The sequence below is a fragment of the Cnephaeus nilssonii genome (assembly GCF_951640355.1).
Source record: "Cnephaeus nilssonii genome assembly, chromosome: 19".
Classification (NCBI taxonomy): Eukaryota; Metazoa; Chordata; class Mammalia; order Chiroptera; family Vespertilionidae; genus Cnephaeus; species Cnephaeus nilssonii.
In genome coordinates, this window is record NC_137090.1 from 11,631,671 (window position 1) to 11,648,731 (window position 17,061).

The 17,061-nt window shown below is 53.9% G+C and overlaps 1 protein-coding gene across 1 annotated transcript in view; it reads left to right on the top strand.

Moving 5' to 3' along the window:
• ITGA3 (integrin subunit alpha 3) overlaps window positions 1–13,027 on the top strand; it is a 28,780-nt gene extending 15,753 nt beyond the window's left edge. Inside the window, exons 10-26 of the mRNA XM_079798389.1 lie at window positions 153–239; window positions 1,415–1,482; window positions 1,559–1,695; window positions 2,257–2,406; window positions 2,506–2,603; window positions 2,924–3,071; window positions 3,314–3,382; window positions 3,969–4,048; window positions 4,162–4,239; window positions 4,767–4,869; window positions 5,016–5,198; window positions 5,372–5,494; window positions 6,213–6,326; window positions 7,140–7,238; window positions 10,258–10,383; window positions 10,767–10,907; window positions 11,639–13,027. Coding sequence (XP_079654515.1) covers window positions 153–239; window positions 1,415–1,482; window positions 1,559–1,695; window positions 2,257–2,406; window positions 2,506–2,603; window positions 2,924–3,071; window positions 3,314–3,382; window positions 3,969–4,048; window positions 4,162–4,239; window positions 4,767–4,869; window positions 5,016–5,198; window positions 5,372–5,494; window positions 6,213–6,326; window positions 7,140–7,238; window positions 10,258–10,383; window positions 10,767–10,877 — 1,774 coding nt within the window. The 3' untranslated portion in view covers window positions 10,878–10,907; window positions 11,639–13,027. The remainder of the gene's footprint in view (window positions 1–152; window positions 240–1,414; window positions 1,483–1,558; window positions 1,696–2,256; window positions 2,407–2,505; window positions 2,604–2,923; window positions 3,072–3,313; window positions 3,383–3,968; window positions 4,049–4,161; window positions 4,240–4,766; window positions 4,870–5,015; window positions 5,199–5,371; window positions 5,495–6,212; window positions 6,327–7,139; window positions 7,239–10,257; window positions 10,384–10,766; window positions 10,908–11,638) is intronic.
• Window positions 13,028–17,061: the final 4,034 nt, after the last annotated feature.

Sequence of the window (17,061 nt, forward strand, 5' to 3'; positions counted from 1 at the left end):
ACGGTGAATAGGGGCCTTCTCCCCTCCAGCCCTGCCTGCAGGGAGCCCTGTCTCGGTCCACCTTCATCACCAGGGCCACCCAAGCTCGAGCCCCAGCCCGGCCTGGCCTGAGGCAGGCAGGGGGTGCTGATCTCTGTGTGTTTTCTATGCAGGGCCAGGCCCGTCATCAACATCCTCCACAGGACCCTGGTGGCCAGGCCGTCCGTGCTGGACCCCGCGCTCTGCACAGCCACCTCCTGGTGAGACTCGCAGTCCCTGCTCTGCCCACTCATCCCTCCTTATGAATGGGCAAGCCAGGAGGGCCTTGGCTCCCAACCCCCCCACCCCCCAGCAACTCCTGATATCCCACCAGTAGTGGGTTGATTCTTGGGGTAAGCATTGCCCAGCCTACCCAACCTCATTAAAAAGCAAAATTCCTCGCATTGGGGTGGGGGGCAGTAGGCATGGGGGTTAGCAGCGGGAGCTCTGGACTGCCTGCTTTAAATTCCAGCCATGCCCACTGCAGTGGTACGGGGTAGGCTCTGGGAGTGAGATCCCAGGGGAGGAGGGACAAGGGGAACACCTAGTTGGATGGCAGTGGGGAAGAAGAGAGCCACCTTGAGCGGATTATCCATCTTTCAGAGTCTCAGATTCCTGGCCTGTAAAACCAAGTTAGTAATAACCAATTCGCAGGATTGTTGTGATCGTTAAATGAGATAATGTATAAAAAGACCTCAGCATGGTACCCTGTTCACCCTAAATGCTCAAAATACGTTAGCTGCTAAGATGGTGACCATGATGCGGATGACCCCAAGGTCTTTGTGTGAGGGAGGATATTGGGTCAGAAGGCAGAGGGAGACAGCAGGGGGAGGGGGGCATAGAAGGAGATCTGGCCCTAGCCGGTTTGGCTCAGTGGATAGAGCATTGGCCTGCGGACTGAAGGGTCCCGGGTTCGATTCCGGTCAAGGGCACATGCCCCGGTTGTGGGCTTGATCCCCAGTGGGGGGCATGTAGGAAGCAGCCAATCCATGATTCTCTCTCATCATTGATGTTTCTATCTCTCTCTTCCTCTTCCTTCCTCTCTGAAATCAATAAAAAGATAAAAACAAAAAAAAGTTGGTTTAAAAAAAGGAGATCTGGAACTAGGGATCCTGAATAAGACTGGCTGGGCCACAACTTCAGGCAACCCCTTCTGCTCTCGGCCTCCGTTTCCCCATTGGGGACCTCTATCCCTGTTTTCTATGGCTCTAATGGGAGCGGGGAGGGAAGGAGTCAGGGACACCCCAGACCAGCTATGTGGACTCCCAGTTTTGCCCCTGCCTTTCCCCCGAAGGGCCCTGTTTCCCCTTGCCCGGTAAAGGGAGTAAGAGCTAGGGCTGGATACCTGGGTCCCGCTGTGACCGGCCCTCCTGTACGTCCCCGCCTCCCCCAACAGTGTGCAGGTGGAGCTGTGCTTTGCTTACAACCAGAGTGCCGGGAACCCCAACTACAGGAGAAACATCAGTGAGTGCTGGGGTGCAAGGTGCGGGGGGGCATGCTCACCTGGTCGCTGGCTGACCACCTTGTCCTCCTCCTGCAGCCCTGGCCTACACGTTGGAGGCAGACCGGGACCGCCGCCCACCCCGGCTTCGCTTTGCGCAGAGCCAGTCCGCTGTCCTCCATGGCTTCTTCTCCATGCCCGAGAGGCGCTGCCAGAACCTGGAGCTGCTCCTGATGGTGAGGGAGGCGCCAGGGGAGGGCCACATCCCTCAAAGAGGTAGCCAGCATCCCCCCAGGTCAAGGGTGAGGGACTGGGGTCTCCCCAGAGACAGAGGTGGGGGAGGTTGCCTGGAAACCCATAGGTCTTCAGGGGGTACAGTACACAGCACCCAGCATGTGGTAGAGGAGAGATCGAGACCTGAGAAGAGTGAGGGTTGTGAGACTCTTGTCTCGGCTCAGCTCTAGGGAACATGGGTCTGTGAGTGGGGGGCAAACTCAGACACTCTCTGGGACATTAGGGTGGAAAGGGAGACCTCAACTGTGGACCCCAGGGATGGAGGGAGGATCACACCTCCCCAGAGGTATCTCTGAACCCCATTTCCCTTGTGGATCAAGGTGGTAGGAAGGAGATCAATTTGATTCTAGGACAAGAGGAGGTTCAGCCTTACTTGGGGGAGGGGCAGGCTTTCCAGGTGGAGGCGGGGCCCAAGCTCCTCCCTGGGGACTGCGGGTGGTGTGAGGATTCAACTCAGCAGGGGGGGCGGTGCAGAGCTGGGCTCAGCGCGCCCTCTCTCCCAGGACAACCTCCGTGACAAACTCCGGCCCATCGTCATCTCCATGAACTACTCCTTACCTTTGCGTTTGCCTGACCACCCCCGGCTGGGGTTGCGGTCCTTGGACGCCTACCCGGTCCTCAACCAGGCCCAGGCTCTGGAGAACCACACTGAGGTGGGTGAGGCCGGGCGGCCGGGGCGGGGCCGAGGGCTGTGGGACAAGAAGGCACTGAGGTCGGTCAGTCCTGCGTTCCTCACCCCCCTGTCCCCCCAGGTCCACTTCCAGAAGGAGTGCGGGCAGGACAACAAGTGCGACAGCAACCTGCAGATGCAGGCGGCCTTCGTGTCGGAGCAGGGGCAGCGGCTGAGCAGGTGCACTCTGGGCCGCACCTATTGGCCAAGGGTGGGGAGGCCTTCATTAGCTAACGGGAATCGGGGGGCGGAGGTCCGAGGGGTGGGGCCTCGCCGGCCAGGGGTGGAACCTCAGAGGGAGGCGAGGCTGAGAGGCTGGACTTTAATTGTCCAGGTAGGAAGTGCAGCTGATCTTCACTGGCTTTTGTTCACCTGGCGGGACTAGAGGGCGGGGCCTGGCTGTCCCGAGTTGGGGCTTAGACCAGAGGGGCGGGGCCTAATTGGTAGGGGCGGGGCTGGGGCGGGGCTTTGGGCTCAGGCTAAGGCTCCTCCCCTTTCAGGCTCCAGTACAGCAAAGACCTCCGGAAACTGTTCCTGAGCATCAACGTGACCAACACCCCAAGCAGGGAGCGGGCTGGGGAAGACGCCCATGAGGCGCTGCTCACCCTGGCGGTGCCCCCCGCCCTGCTGCTGTCCTCAGTGCGCCCTGTGAGTGCCCAACCCGGGCTCCATCATGTATTTGCATCCTTAGATGGCATGTCATTTGCACGTGTTGTCATTTGTCATGTGTCCCCTCTTCTCTGGGCTGGGCCTCCGCAGGTGCCTACAGCATCTCTGTTGCTAAGGGAACCCTGTTCTCATGCCTCTAGGTCTTCAGCCTCTGTGATACAGGGAAGGGGCGGGACCAGCCCTCTTCTGACCACCCAGACCTCATTATCGTCTTTCCTTAGGCTGGAACCTGCCAGGCCAACGAGACCATCCTTTGTGAGCTGGGGAACCCCTTCAAACGGAACCAGAGGGTAAGCCCTGGCCACTTTCTCCAAGGCTACTCCTTATTCTTCTGGCTTCTGCCTGCCTGCCTCCTGGCCTTCCTTGAAGCAAAGAGCCAGAGTGGGGGAGGAGGAGATAAAGTAAGGGGTGCGGAGAGCTCCAGAGACTGAGAAAAATGGAGCCACTGGTGAGGTATGCACAAAGCGAGAGGAGGTGGAGGTGAGGAAACCAATTTGGCAGAGCACCTACTGTGTGCCAGGCCCTAAGCCCAACACTTTGCTTCTTTTATATGAGTGTGATTCTCACAGCCTTCCGAGGTGGCAGATGCTGGATTACAGAAAGGAAACAGGCTTAGAGAGTTTTAATAACTGCCTTAAGGTCATGTAGCTCAAAAGGAGCAGAGTGGTCACTGACAGAGAGGAGGGAAGGGGAAGCAGAGATGGGACTGGGAAGGTAAAAGAGTGGAGATGGGTGGGGAGGTGGAGAACCCTCACCCAGGATGGGGGGAAGAAGAGGCCAGAGAACCAACCTAGCATAGTACTCAGCCCCCGCCCCAGGGCATCACCCCTGTGTGGCCCCAAACACCCCTCTCTGCCTCCCTGGCCATCATGGCAGATGGAGCTGCTCATCGCCTTCGAGATCATTGGGGTGACCCTGCACACGAGGGAATTCCAGGCGCAGCTGCAGCTCTCCACGTAAGTGACCTTGCAAAGCCAGTCTGTATTGGGGTTAAGGGGTCCTGGGACCTCCCCCAGCCCCAGCCTCAGCTGACATATCTCCTTACCCACTCCCTGCGCCTCCTTCCCAGGTCAAGTCACCAGGACAACCTGTTGCCCATGACCCTGACTCTGCTGGTGGACTACACTCTCCAGGCCTCGCTTAGCATGTAGGTACTACCATGACCCCCAGTCTTCTCTTCCTGAGCTAGGGCCTCCCTGTCCTCAAGGTGTCTCCAAGCTTCTCTGACACACCTCTCTTGGCCTGGTTTCCTGAGGCCTTTACATCCTCTGGATCATCCCTCCCCTTAACAACAACCACCACTGTCATTGTTGTGGTTGTTATTATTCCTCCTGCAAAGCCAGCAGCAGTGGAGGAATCAGCAACTCTGGGGAATAAGGTGTTGGTACCGTGTCTTGACAGCTCATTGTGCTAAGGATGTTCTAGACATCATCTCATTATTGACTTTTCACCACAGCCCATGATGTAGCAACAATTATTAACTCCACTTTACAGATGAGGAAACTGAGGCTCAAAAAAGGATAAATAACTTGCTTGAGGCCACACAGCTATGGCAGGACTGGAATTTACCTTAGATCTGCCTAATGTCAGAGGGAGTTAACCAGCTTTGGTGCCCACCCCCGCTGCCAGAGTCCCTCCTGTCTCCTATGACTCCAGCATCTTTCTTACTACTAGGGTGAGTCACCGGCTACAAAGCTACTTTGGGGGAGCGGTGATGGGCGAGGCTGGCATGAAAACTGTGGAGGACGTGGGAAGCCCTCTCAAGTATGAGTTCCAGGTAAGGGGACTCTGGAACCCTGGGCTGCTGGGAAGGGTGATGGGGCATTTCTTCCTGTCTGGGATCTCAGGTTGGGAGGGTTGGGGTTGGTGAGATGGAGGTGGTTCTCTAGGAGATAGTAATCTTGACTCCCCTTGTGCCCACAGGTGGGCCCAGTGGGAGAAGGGCTGGCAGTCCTGGGCACCCTGGTCCTAGGGCTGGAGTGGCCCTATGAAGTCGCCAATGGCAAGTGGCTACTGTACCCCACGGAGATCACCATCCGAGGCAATGGGTCCTGGACCTGCCAGCCACCAGGAGACCTTGTCAACCCTCTCAACCTCACTCTCTCAGTAAGGACACCACAGGGATCTTTCCTTTGCATCTCATTTGCATTCTGCAGGGCCAGTGTCTTCCGATCCCTCCCCTCACCCTCTTAGGCATCCTGCCTCGCCCCCTGCCCTTTCTTCCTCTCCTCACCTCTGCTCATTCCTGCCTCCCAGCAAAGCTCCTTTTCCCTCTTCAGGTCCCTGAGGACAGACTGCCATCTCCGCAGCGCAGGCGGCGACAGCTGGACCCAGGGGGAGTCCAGGGCCCCCCACCTGTTCCTCTGGCTGCTGCCAAAAAAGCCAAGTCTGAGACCTTATTGGTGAGTGGCCAGGGTTGGAGAGGGTCGTGGCCACACGTCCAGGGGGCTTGCGCAACAAGGGGAATAGGGACTATTCACCAGGAGACCCCAGTCTGACGAGGTGACACAACCCGTGTCCTCAGGAGCCCCTAGTCCGAGCAGGTGGACTCATCTGCTGCCCCCAGAGGGCACCTCACTGCACTTGCCCCTGGGGAGCAGCCAATACAATGGACCAAAGGAAGAGACACTGGCTCTAGTCCCAGGAGCCCCAACCTGTTGGGGTGATATAGCTGCTCAGCCTTGGACATTAGGGCTGGGGAATGGGGAAGGCGGAGAAGGGTGCCCCCTGTCCAAAGGGAGAGAGGAAGAGAATTGGAAGTAAGTAGAAGCCTAGCTGGGTGGAGAGGTAGGAGGCAGTATCCCAGGTGGAGGAGGCTGGCATGAACAGAGGCTCAGTGTAGGAGGAGGCTGGGAAAGGGATGTCGTAGATTGGGCCCCATTTCCATGAGCAGGGATCAGATTTCATGTTATCCATGTCCCTGGCATCCACAGGTGGTTGACCCAAAGAATATGCCTTAAACATATAAGAATAGGGGGTGAGGGTATGCGTGAGTGAGGGGTTGAGGTCAGGGCCCTTTGGGTCAGCCATGGGCAGGGGAGGAGTCAGAGGTAAGGGGCGAAGCCTAAAGGCTCTGGACACCCCGCCTGTCTCATGTCCTGTATTCCCTGCCTCCCTCAGAGCTGTGGCAGTGTCCACACCCGCTGTGTGTGGCTGGAGTGCCCCATTCCCGACGTCCCTGTCCTCACCAACGTGACAGTGTGGGCTCGAGTGTGGAACAGCACCTTCATTGAGGTCAGTGCCTGGGTCTGGAGGTCTCCCCTGCCACCTACCTGGGTGGGGAGAACCACAGGGAGAGGGTGAGGCCAGGCTCACAGCAAGGCCTCATGCATGTGTGTGCATGTGCGTGCGTGTATGTGCGTGCGTGTCAAGGACAGCATCATGCTTTATGCAGGACAGGTTGTACACCTGTTACTGTGTGCTGTGTCAGGGTTAGTTTCTGTGCCTGTACGTGGACATGACATGTTTGTCTCCAGCCAAAATGACCTTCTCTCATGTGTCCATTGTTCTGTCATGTGTCCAGGACTTTCCCACCTCCATGCCTTTGACATGCCACTCCTTGCCTCTAGAATGCCAGCTCCCCCTCTTTTATCTCTGCCTGTGAACTCCTATTCAGCCTTGAAAGTCCCCCTCAGATGCTTTACCACCAGGGAGGTCTTTCCAGCTGAAAATGATCTGCCCTCCTAGATTATAAATCCACACAGTTCCTCCGGGTCGCACAAAGCTGCGTAGACCGCAGTAAATGATTCGGCATGGCTGTGTGCCCCAAATACTTGTCTTACAAACGCAGGTGGCAGGCCAGATTTAGCCCACAGACCTGACCTAGACTGTGACCTTCATCGTCTCTGTTGTCCTCAGCACCCAGCACAGGATCCGATGCACAAATGCATGAATGATGCGCATTTGTGTGTGGGGAGGCCTGGCTGTCAGATCCTTTGGGTGCTGCTTAAGGATGCTGTGTGGTGAGAGGGTACCCTGGGGGAGCGGAAGCTTAGGGTCAGGAGGGAGGCGCATCTGATTCTCTTCACCCACCCATTTTCCCTGCAGGATTACAGAGACTTTGACCGAGTCAGGGTAACCAGCTGGGCTACCCTGTTCCTCCGAACCAGCGTCCCCACCATCAACATGGAGAACAAGACTGTGCCGGTGAGTGAGCACGTTACCTGGCCAGGGCATCTTCTCAGAGCACTTTCACACACGTTAGCTATGTGGGCCTCAGTCTCGGCGGCACACTGGGGTCCTCTGGAGGACTTCTGATGTCTAGACCACAAGCCTGAGCAATGAGATCTGAGTCTGGGGAGGTGGGATCCGGCATTGGTTCCTTTTAAAACCCCACCGCCCCGTGATTTTAATGTGCTCGCCATGGTTGAGAACCTCTGCTTGACCTTATTTGATTCACACAACATCTCCACGAGGATGGCCCATCTCCAAGCAAACTTGGAAAAAAGGTTCCCAGACTTGGTTCTGAGTTACACCTGGAAGAGTAAATATGACAAAGTTTCTAATAAATCGTTGTGAAAAGGATATAAATGGAGATATGTAGGAAATACATATAGGAGACGAATGGAGGGTTGGTTAAATACGTTATGGTACATTTCTTAAAATATATTAAGATACTGGAAGAAGGGATAGAAAGATGGATGAAACAGCACAGAAACTTATTTTATTATACAGATGGCATGTTTAATCAGTAGAGAAAGGTGGATTGTTAAGTCATTTTGGAAGAACACATTTGGAAGTTAAAGGCAAACCCCTACCTCACACCATAAAAAAATACGTTTGAGTTAGACTAAATATTTAAAATAGGAAATAAAGCCTAATATACCAGAGAAATTTTAGAAAAAAAATTAATGATAATCTTTAATTACGTGGAGAGGGAGTTATTTTAGTAAACCCAGAAGTCATAAAGGAAAAATGTGACCAATTTGACTGTATGAAATTTTAAATTGATATCCAGGCATACCTTGGAGATACGGCAGGTTTGGTTCCAGACCACCTCAGTAAAGTGAATATCACAATACAGAGTCCCATGAATTTTTTGGTTTCCTAGTGGGTGTAAAAGTTACACTGACACTATCCTGTAGTCTAGTAAGTGTGCAATAGCATTGTATCAAAAAACGCAATGTACACACTTTATTGCTGAAAAATGCTAACCATCTTCTGTTGGAAAAATGGCGCCGATAGACTTGCTTAATGCAGGGTTGCCACAAACCTTCAACTTGTAAAAAAATTCAGTATCTTCTAAGTCCGGTAACATGCAGCACATTCAGATGAAGCCTGCCTGTCCAGCAAAAGAGCTGGTAAGGAAACAAAGAGGCCAGAGATATATTGCTTTTTAGAAAGTCTGTGGCACATATGACAAAGTATTGATATATACACTGAGAGGCCAGATTATTATAATCTCTGAATGCATAATAATCTGGCCACTCAGTGTGTGTGTGTGTGTGTGTGTGTGTGTGTGTGTGTGTGTGTGTCAGAGGCCCGGTGCTTGAATTTGTGCATGGGTGGGGTCCGGCCAGCCTGGCCACGGGGAGAGGACATGGGTGGTTGGCCGGCCTGCCTGCTGGTTGAACTACTGGTCAAGGGGACAATTTGCATATTAGCCTTTTATAATATAGGATATACACTGAGTGGCCAGATTATTATGCGTTCAGAGATCATAATCTGGCCACTCAGTATATATATCTAATGTATAAAGGGCAACGTAAAATAAACAGACAGTGTACATATTGTAAAATACAAATGTTTAACTCAATAGTAAAGAAATAAAAATAGCAGCAACAAGACTTTTAGCCTATCAGATCAGGAAATACGAGGAAGGGTAATGCTTTGTGGGGCCGATGCGCTAGAAGGAAATGCTTTGGATTGGAGACTAAATTGATGGATTCTTTTTGGAGATGAGTTTGTCAATACCTATTACAACTTAAAACACACATCTCCTTTGCCCAGCACAGACTTACGGAGCTAATAGGATAAGTATGCGAACATAAACATATGGGGCTCTTTTAAGGCGTCGTTTCTAATGACATGAAACTGGAAACAATCTACGTGTCCTTCAGTGGACTGATTCAATAAATGACGGTACATTTCTCCAATGACTGTGTAGTTATCAGAAGAGATCAGGGTGATCTTTGTTAATGGCATCAAAAGGTGATGATAGTAAATGAAAAGGGAAGCAGGTCGCAAAAGAGTGTGTACGGTCCACATAGATCCCATTTACGTGGGAGAAAAAAGTCACATGTTTAACATACGCATTAAAATGTGGACAGGGAGTCACTAAAATGTTGAAGATGGTTATGTCTCAGGAGTAAAATTATAAGGAACCTTTGGTTTTCTTTATAGCATCTGTAGTTTAAAAAACAATAAAATAATTTTTAAAGAAATAATTAGGTATAACCAGAAAACACTTCCTAGTTATATGTGAAATATATTTAATATATAATGTAATTTTGTATCATAATATATGTCATATATTGTTATAGGTAATATAATATATAAATATATATTTCATATATATATGTGTGTATCTCCATTGTAGGGTAAGAAAAAGAATGGTACTAGATGCTATGCATTCTTTATTGTTTTGTAAATATTTATGGATTGCTTACTGTGTACCAAGTATTGTTCAAAGCAGTTTATTCTTATTAAATGCATTCAATCCTCCCAGCAACCTATTAGGTAGGTATTATTATCCAGTCCCCATTTTACAGATGAACAGAGAGGTTAAGCGACTTGCCCAAAGTCACACAGCTAGTGAATAGCACAGTTGGGACTTGAACCCTAGAGAGTCTGGCTCCGGAACACATGCTTTTGGCCACTCTGTGAGGCAGGCACTATGATCCCCTGATCAGAGACCATGAAACGGAGATTCAGAGAGCTTACTTGTCCAAGGTCACACGGCTTGTCAGGGATGGAGCTGGTACCCAAGCCTGGATGTCTGCATCACAAACCCAAGTCCTAGGCTGCTTCCCAGGTCTGAGGCTGTTCCTTTGGAGAAACCAGATCAAGGCTGAATCGGCTGCTCTCAGGGGCTTTTTCCAGTCCCTGAGTACCCCCTACTGGCAGCAGGTCAAACAGCAGGGTCAGGGACCAAGCTGGGACAGGAAGGATGAGCGCGGGGCCTAAGGGGGCAGACACAGGGCTGAGCCCCTTTCATCCCCTCCAGTTCTCCGTGGATATTGACTCCGAGCTGGTGGAGGAGCTGCCAACCGAGATCAAGCTGTGGCAGGTGCTTGTGGCTGTGGGGGCCGGGCTGCTGCTGCTGGGGCTCATCATCCTCCTGCTGTGGAAGGTCAGGACCCCAGCTGGCCGCCTGGACTCCTGCTCCGGGGCCTCCTGCCAGCACACCCTTGGCAACTCTCCCTTCACCCCATCCCTCACTCCCATTGCACCCCCACCCTCCTCCCATGTCCTCCCACCTTCTCCCCAGCTTTCAGTCTCACCCCCTGCCCATCCTCACCTCACCCACGGGGATGCTCCTCCCTGGGTTCATGGGGGGCCCCGCAGGCTGGAAAGGGGAATCCGGGAACTCTGGCTTCTGGCCACACCACCCAGCGGGGGCTGGAACCCAGGCCTCCAGGCTCTCCAGTCCTCAGCCCCCGCCCATCCATGAGTGCTGCTGGCAGGGACCCCCAGCTCTCCCTGACGGCCCCTCCCACCTCCTCCCCTCCGCAGTGCGGCTTCTTCAAGCGAGCCCGCACTCGCGCCCTGTATGAAGCTAAGAGGCAGAAGGCCGAGATGAAGAGCCAGCCGTCAGAGACAGAAAGGCTGACCGAAGACTACTGAGGGGGCAGCCCCCGCCCCCACCCCACCCGGGTAACGTGGCCGCCGGGCCCTCTTCTCTGAGCCCACCAGTTGGCTGGGGCCTCTGACTCTGTCCTATCTGCTCCTCTTCCTTCATGGGACCTCTCTGTGCCTCACTCTGTCCCCAGCACCACCCCCAAGAGCAGGCCCCTCTGTCGGCCTCCCTTCCACGTCCCGGGAGAGCTCATGGTGTCTTCTCTCACCAGCCTCCCCACTGAGCCCCTCGAGGACTTGGGACCCCAGAGTCAGCCATAAAAGCCTCCCATGCTTTCTGGGGATTGAAAACGGGTCAAGACCAAGGCTAGGCCCCATCTCTGTAGCTCACAAGGCAAGTTTCCAGATGCTTCTACACCCCCATGTCTACCCCCAGAGAAGGAGGGGACTAGTAGAGGCCTTCCTCCTGGGAACCAGCACTGTCCCTCCTGGGAACCCCCACCAGGGTGACCACCTGACCCCTCCCCACACTGCGGTCAGGATCGATCACCACCCTTCCTAGCCATCCCATCAGCAACCTCGGCGCTGCCCCTACCTCCATCTGCCTCTCCCTCTCCTCTCGGCCTTCCTCAGCTCCTCCTTCCTCTGGGGACGGCGGGGAACCTCGTCCGCCCTGTCTCGGTGCAGAGAATTGGTGTGTGTTTGGGTCGGGGGTCCCGGCTTTGAGGACCTCTGGGTGGGGGAGGAGAGGGCTGGGCACATCTTCCCACAGGGTGCTGATGTCCTTCCTCTTCTCCCCCCAACTCCAGTGTGACTTCTTTAAGCGGACCCGCTATTACCAGATCATGCCCAAGTACCACGCCGTGCGGATCCGGGAGGAGGAACGCTACCCACCTCCAGGGGGCACCCTGCCCGCCAAGAAGCACTGGGTGACCAGCTGGCAGACACGGGATCGATACTACTGACGTCCTCCCTGATCCCGCCCCCGCGCCCCTGGTGTCCCCTTCTTCTCTTTATCCTCAGTTAAGTTATGCCCCGACGGTCCGCAGGGGCCACGGCCTTTGGCTGGCACCAGTGGGTTCGGGCACACGCACCTCTCTGAGCGCATGCCTATGCCACCTGCTGACCACGGGCTTCTCCACGCAGGAGGGCTGGGGCCATGGACTTGGCTACGCCGAGCACGCTGCAGCCCTGTGCCCTGGACACACGTGGGTCCCACTGCTTGTGGACTGTGCTTGTGCACCCCCGAGGGTGCGTGGACACGCGTGTGCCAGCCTTTGCCGATGCCAAAACCAAGCCCAGGGGCCTCGGCCAGAGCCGGGAGGGAAAGGCCCCAAAGTGGGGACACCTCCCCTATTCACACTGGACCCACCTTGCGCTGTAGTCACTGGGTGGACCCCGCTCTTGAGATGAGAACTACTGACAGGGAACGGCCCACAGCCTCCAAGCTGTAGTTCCTGACACCGTGAAAGAGAACGCGGACGGGGGTGGACCTGCCCGAGGCTGTCCAAGGGCGCGTTTGCAGGACTTGGCACGCGCAGACGCGAGAGCAGAATGAACTAGAAAGAAGGTCTCGGGATGGCTTTCGTTCATGGACCGCTGGAGGCCTCTGTCCTCGGCCGCGGCACGCTCCAGTGGGGGATGCAGCCTGAAGGGACGAAGATGGACAAGCTGCTGGACAGCCTGGGCCGCTGCGCTGGGACCGCCCCCGGAGCACAGGGGAATCCTCAACCGAGGAGCGGACGGACGGGTCCCGGGTCAAGGAGATGCTGGAAGGATACGGAGGAAATACCCACCACTACCGTCCTGGCGTCTGCAGGGCCTGGAGAGACCCCCACGAGATCGCAGAGGGAGCGACACTTGAATGTAGGACAGGGAGGGAGCCCTGTCCCTGACCCGTCGGCCAAACCTCACTCCATCCCCACCAACCATGGGTGGGGGGCCTACAGGTGGAGTTCTTGGCTGTCCTTGGCTTTCATCATCCAGCAGCTCTGCCTTCTTCCCTATGGGCCGAGTCCTGCGGCCCATTCTGGAAGTCGGAGCTGGTTCCAGAAACCCCCCCCCCTGCCCCCTGCCTCTTGGCAAGCCCCGCCCCTTCCACGGTACTGTAGCAGGGGAGCTCCCTCCCCTCCTTGTGCCTTCTGTGTACATAGGCTTCTCACATCAGCCAATAAACAGCTCCCCGTTTGTACACGCTGCATCTGCCTCCACCCCTCACCCACCTCCTCATTCATTCTGATGGCCCATGACGTCTGGCTGACCCCCAGCTGGACGAAGCGCAATGCAGGGGCCTTAAGGTCGGGAGGGTGAAGACCGATGGAGGAGATCCCTCCCCTGCTCTCAGGGATGCGCTAGTCTAAGGGCTGGTCATAGACAGGGAACTGAAGTGCAGAACGTAAGAGGGGGAAGACTCGAGTAGAGTGGATGGAATGAATAAAAAATGGCTTTTTGGTGGCCAGTGAGCTGGCTCTGGGAGGGAGGAGGGGGGAGGGTGATACACAGGGTCTGGAAGAGGCAGGAAGCTACGTGCTGTAGAAACAGGTGGTCCTAGGTAACAGTGGCGGGAGCCTGGATGCAAGGGTGGGGAGCTGAGAGCACCCCCCCCCTCCGCCCCCGTGGCTTAATCCAGGTAAGAACCAGCTTTTCTGCCTCAATTTCCCACCACCACCTGCAGGTGTCATGATGAGTAGATAATCAGAAGGTGAACCAGTGACCCAAGGCCTCCGGGCAGGGTTCTGGGAGCCCCAGTCGCATGGACACTCCCCCAGGAGCGCTTCAGTCCTGAGCTGACATGGCCCCCTCCCCAGCATTGGATCAAGCCCTCCGCTTCCTCCTCCGCCCTCAGGTTGTTCCCGCCACACAGGCCTGGCGAATGGAGAAAGGCTGTTTTCCCCTTGACTTCATCCTAAATGATGGCACAGGTCCTTCTACTAACGTTCCCCAAGGCTGTGGCCTTTGGCCAGACTTCACTGATTTTATTACCCGAAGTCTAGACACAGGTTCTGTGAGAGCCCACAGACCCAGGCATTCTCCGGGGAGCTGCTCCTGACGTCCGCCTGGGCACCTCCCAGCCACCTCAATGTGGCAGCTGCCTGCCCTCCACCCTCCATAAGAGCCCACCTCACGGAGTCGTGGGCCCAGCGCCCCACTCCCCTTTCTGTGCTGGGATTTGCCCCTTCCCGGGTCGATTGGCAGGGGACTTTCCAGCTCCTCTAGGGAAAAAAACCTCAACCCCTACCCAGAGCTCTCAAAACCAGCCATCGGAGGCCTCAGTTTATTTCCCAGAATCTGTTATTCACTAGGTCAGCAGTAACACTACATGTAGGTTATCCAAGTCCAGCTCCAGTTGAACCAGCTCAGTCCAGACCTTTGCAGCCACCTCCTGCTTAAGAAAAAGGTGGGATCTCCTGGCCTGTGTGGCTCAGTGGTTGGTATTGACCTGTGAGCCAGGAGATCACGGTTCGATTCCCAGTCAGGGCACATGCCGGGGTTGCAGGCTCGATCCCCAGTAGGGGGTGTGCAGGAGGCAGCTGCTCAATGATTCTATCTCATCATTGACGTTTCTATCTCTCTCTCCCTCTCCCTTCCTCTCTGAAATCAATAAAAATATATATTTTTTAAAAAGGAAGAAAGAAAATAAAAAGGTGGCATCTATATGCATCCTTCCAGCCAGTTTCAGAGGCTCAGCCCCCAGTCTCCTGTGAGCAGCTGCTTGGATGAGACACTGTCACACACACACAAACACGTACACACACACACACACTAGTACCCACACACATACTAGTACACACACATACACACACACACACACACACACGAGAATAAGTCCTTTTCAGGACTGGTGCAGCTACACTTTTATGAAAGAAACATAATGGCAGAGACGCAGCAATGCCCACTTTCTGCAAAAGGACCCTCTAGACCGCCAGGCTTCCTGAGCTCCTGGGGGCTGCAGTACCTCCCAACCGTTACAGAAGAGGGCCTCGGCTCTCGTGTCACTCAGAGGACCCACAAGGTGATTCTCCCCTTCTGGGCACATGGCGAGGTGTCACTTCCTGGGCCCTCCGATTCTATGAGACCATTTGACTAATTCTGGCCAATGAGCTGTGAGCAGGAGGAACGTGGACCCGCTCTGGGCTGAGACAGTGATTGCTGGGTGAGACTCTCCCAGGCCTGCTCTCCCTGCCTCTGCTGCTGTGGGAGCCTCTGTTGAGATAAAGCTGCTGTCGGTTCCCAACCCATGTTGTGCATGTGGTAAGGAATTTGGGATTTGGGGGGGTGGGGATTACCTCAGCATCACCAAACCTAGCTGACGGATCCACCATGCCACGCCACTCCCTCACCACCCTGTAGCAACCTCTGCAGAAGGAACTGTAATCCAAGCACAGAGCCCACGTTATGAAAGTCCAGCTCTAAGGGGAGGATCATGGGAAATCTCTTTCTCTCTCCTACACCGAACCTCAGAGATTGCCATCTTTTCCTGGTTACTTGGACAATAATAGTAATAGCTGCCATTTATTTATTTATTTATTTATTTATCGTTAATCCTCACTCGAGGATATTTTTCCATAGTTAGTTTTTTTGTGTTTTTTTTTTTTTAGAGAGAGAGTGGAAGGGAGGGGGAGAGAGAGAGAGAGAGAGAGAGAAACATCGATGTGAGACACATCTATTGCCTCCTGCATGTGCCCTGACCAGGGCCAGGGATCGAGCCTGCAACCTAGGTATGTGCCCTTACCCAGAATCAAACCCTTTAGTCCACAGGCTGACATTCTATCCACTAAGCCAAACCGGCTAGGGCATAGCTGCCATTTATTGATTGTTTACTATGAGCCAGGCACGGGGCTAGGCTTTTTACATAGCATCCCATATACTCTTCTGGGCAACTTCAAGACTGCACTAACCAACATCATCAATGACCTGACTGCTAGGTGGCGGGATGTTTGGTGGTCCTTCCTGATACCTCTGTGGCAGTCCCCCTGGTGACCCCAACATCTTTTTTTCACCCTCTTTGCCCTTCTGTGTGCTAGGTGATGTGCCTGGTGCTGGAGACAGAGCAGTGAATAAGACAGACATGACCCTGCCCTCATGGAGCTTAAAGTCTAGTGGGGTAGACAGATGCGTTGGCAGATGATTAAAACCCAGTGTGATGAGAGCTAAAGTGGTGTTAAGATCAAGAGGTCTAAGGAATCCTTGGAGGGAGCCTATAACCCAGGCAGGTAGGATCAGGGATCTGGAGAATGAGAAGGTGAAGGTGAAAAGAAAGAATGATCCAGGCAGAAGAGACAGCATTTGCAACAGCTTGGAGATAGGCTGACTCAAGGCAGAAGAGAAGTATGGCTTGGAGTTGAGCAGAGGAATATGGAGAAATGGGGCTGGAGAGTTAAGCCAGAGTATCATGTGAGAACTTGAAAGGCTCCAGTACAAAGTGGGGAGTCAAAAAAAAACACGAGTATTTGAAAGGCTATAAGCAAGAGAAGTAGTAAGTTCAGATTTGTTGTTGAATGAGCCTCAGTTTCCTCATCTATAAAATGGAGCTATTCATAGCATCATAGAGCTGGTCTAAAGAATTAAATTAAATGATAAAATGCATACAAACAGTGCCCGGCACAGGTTATTATCCATCAGCTAAGAGTCCCTTCCACGTGAAGCCGTGTCCATAGCTCTGTGTTGGCTATGATCACATTCTGTTACGTCTATTCATTTAGTTATTTACTCATGCAGCTAGCTCCCAAACTGAGAAATGATGTGTCTTAATCCTGTCTGTGTTTACTGTTCGTTCCCAGCACAAAGCCTAGCACATATTAAGCACTTGGCAAGTGTAGGCCCAGGACTGAACAGTGAAAAGGCAAAACCATCAACAAGGCGAGTCGGTGGATAGGACATACCACGTCCAACCGCAAGAGGGCGCGCTACGTTCCTACCAGAGAGCTGGGGTTGCTGGAGCAAGGGGGCTCCCTGGCCCCCCCCCCCCCAGCACAAATCACCTTCTTGGACGTTTCTTCCGAGAAGCCCAGGGCGGAGAAAGTTGCCTTCTCAGGTCCAATGAGCTGGAGAATAATAAAAGGTGTTTTTTGAAAACTGCACTCGTAGCACTGATGTTAGGGGCTGCCTCCTCCTCCTCCGTTTGTGGCTGGGTCCTTGTGGAGTGGGTGGGCTGTGCGACTCTAAGATTCCGTGGGCTGGCATCCTCACCCCGAGGTTTGTCAACATCCACAGTCACTGTCACCCGGACTGG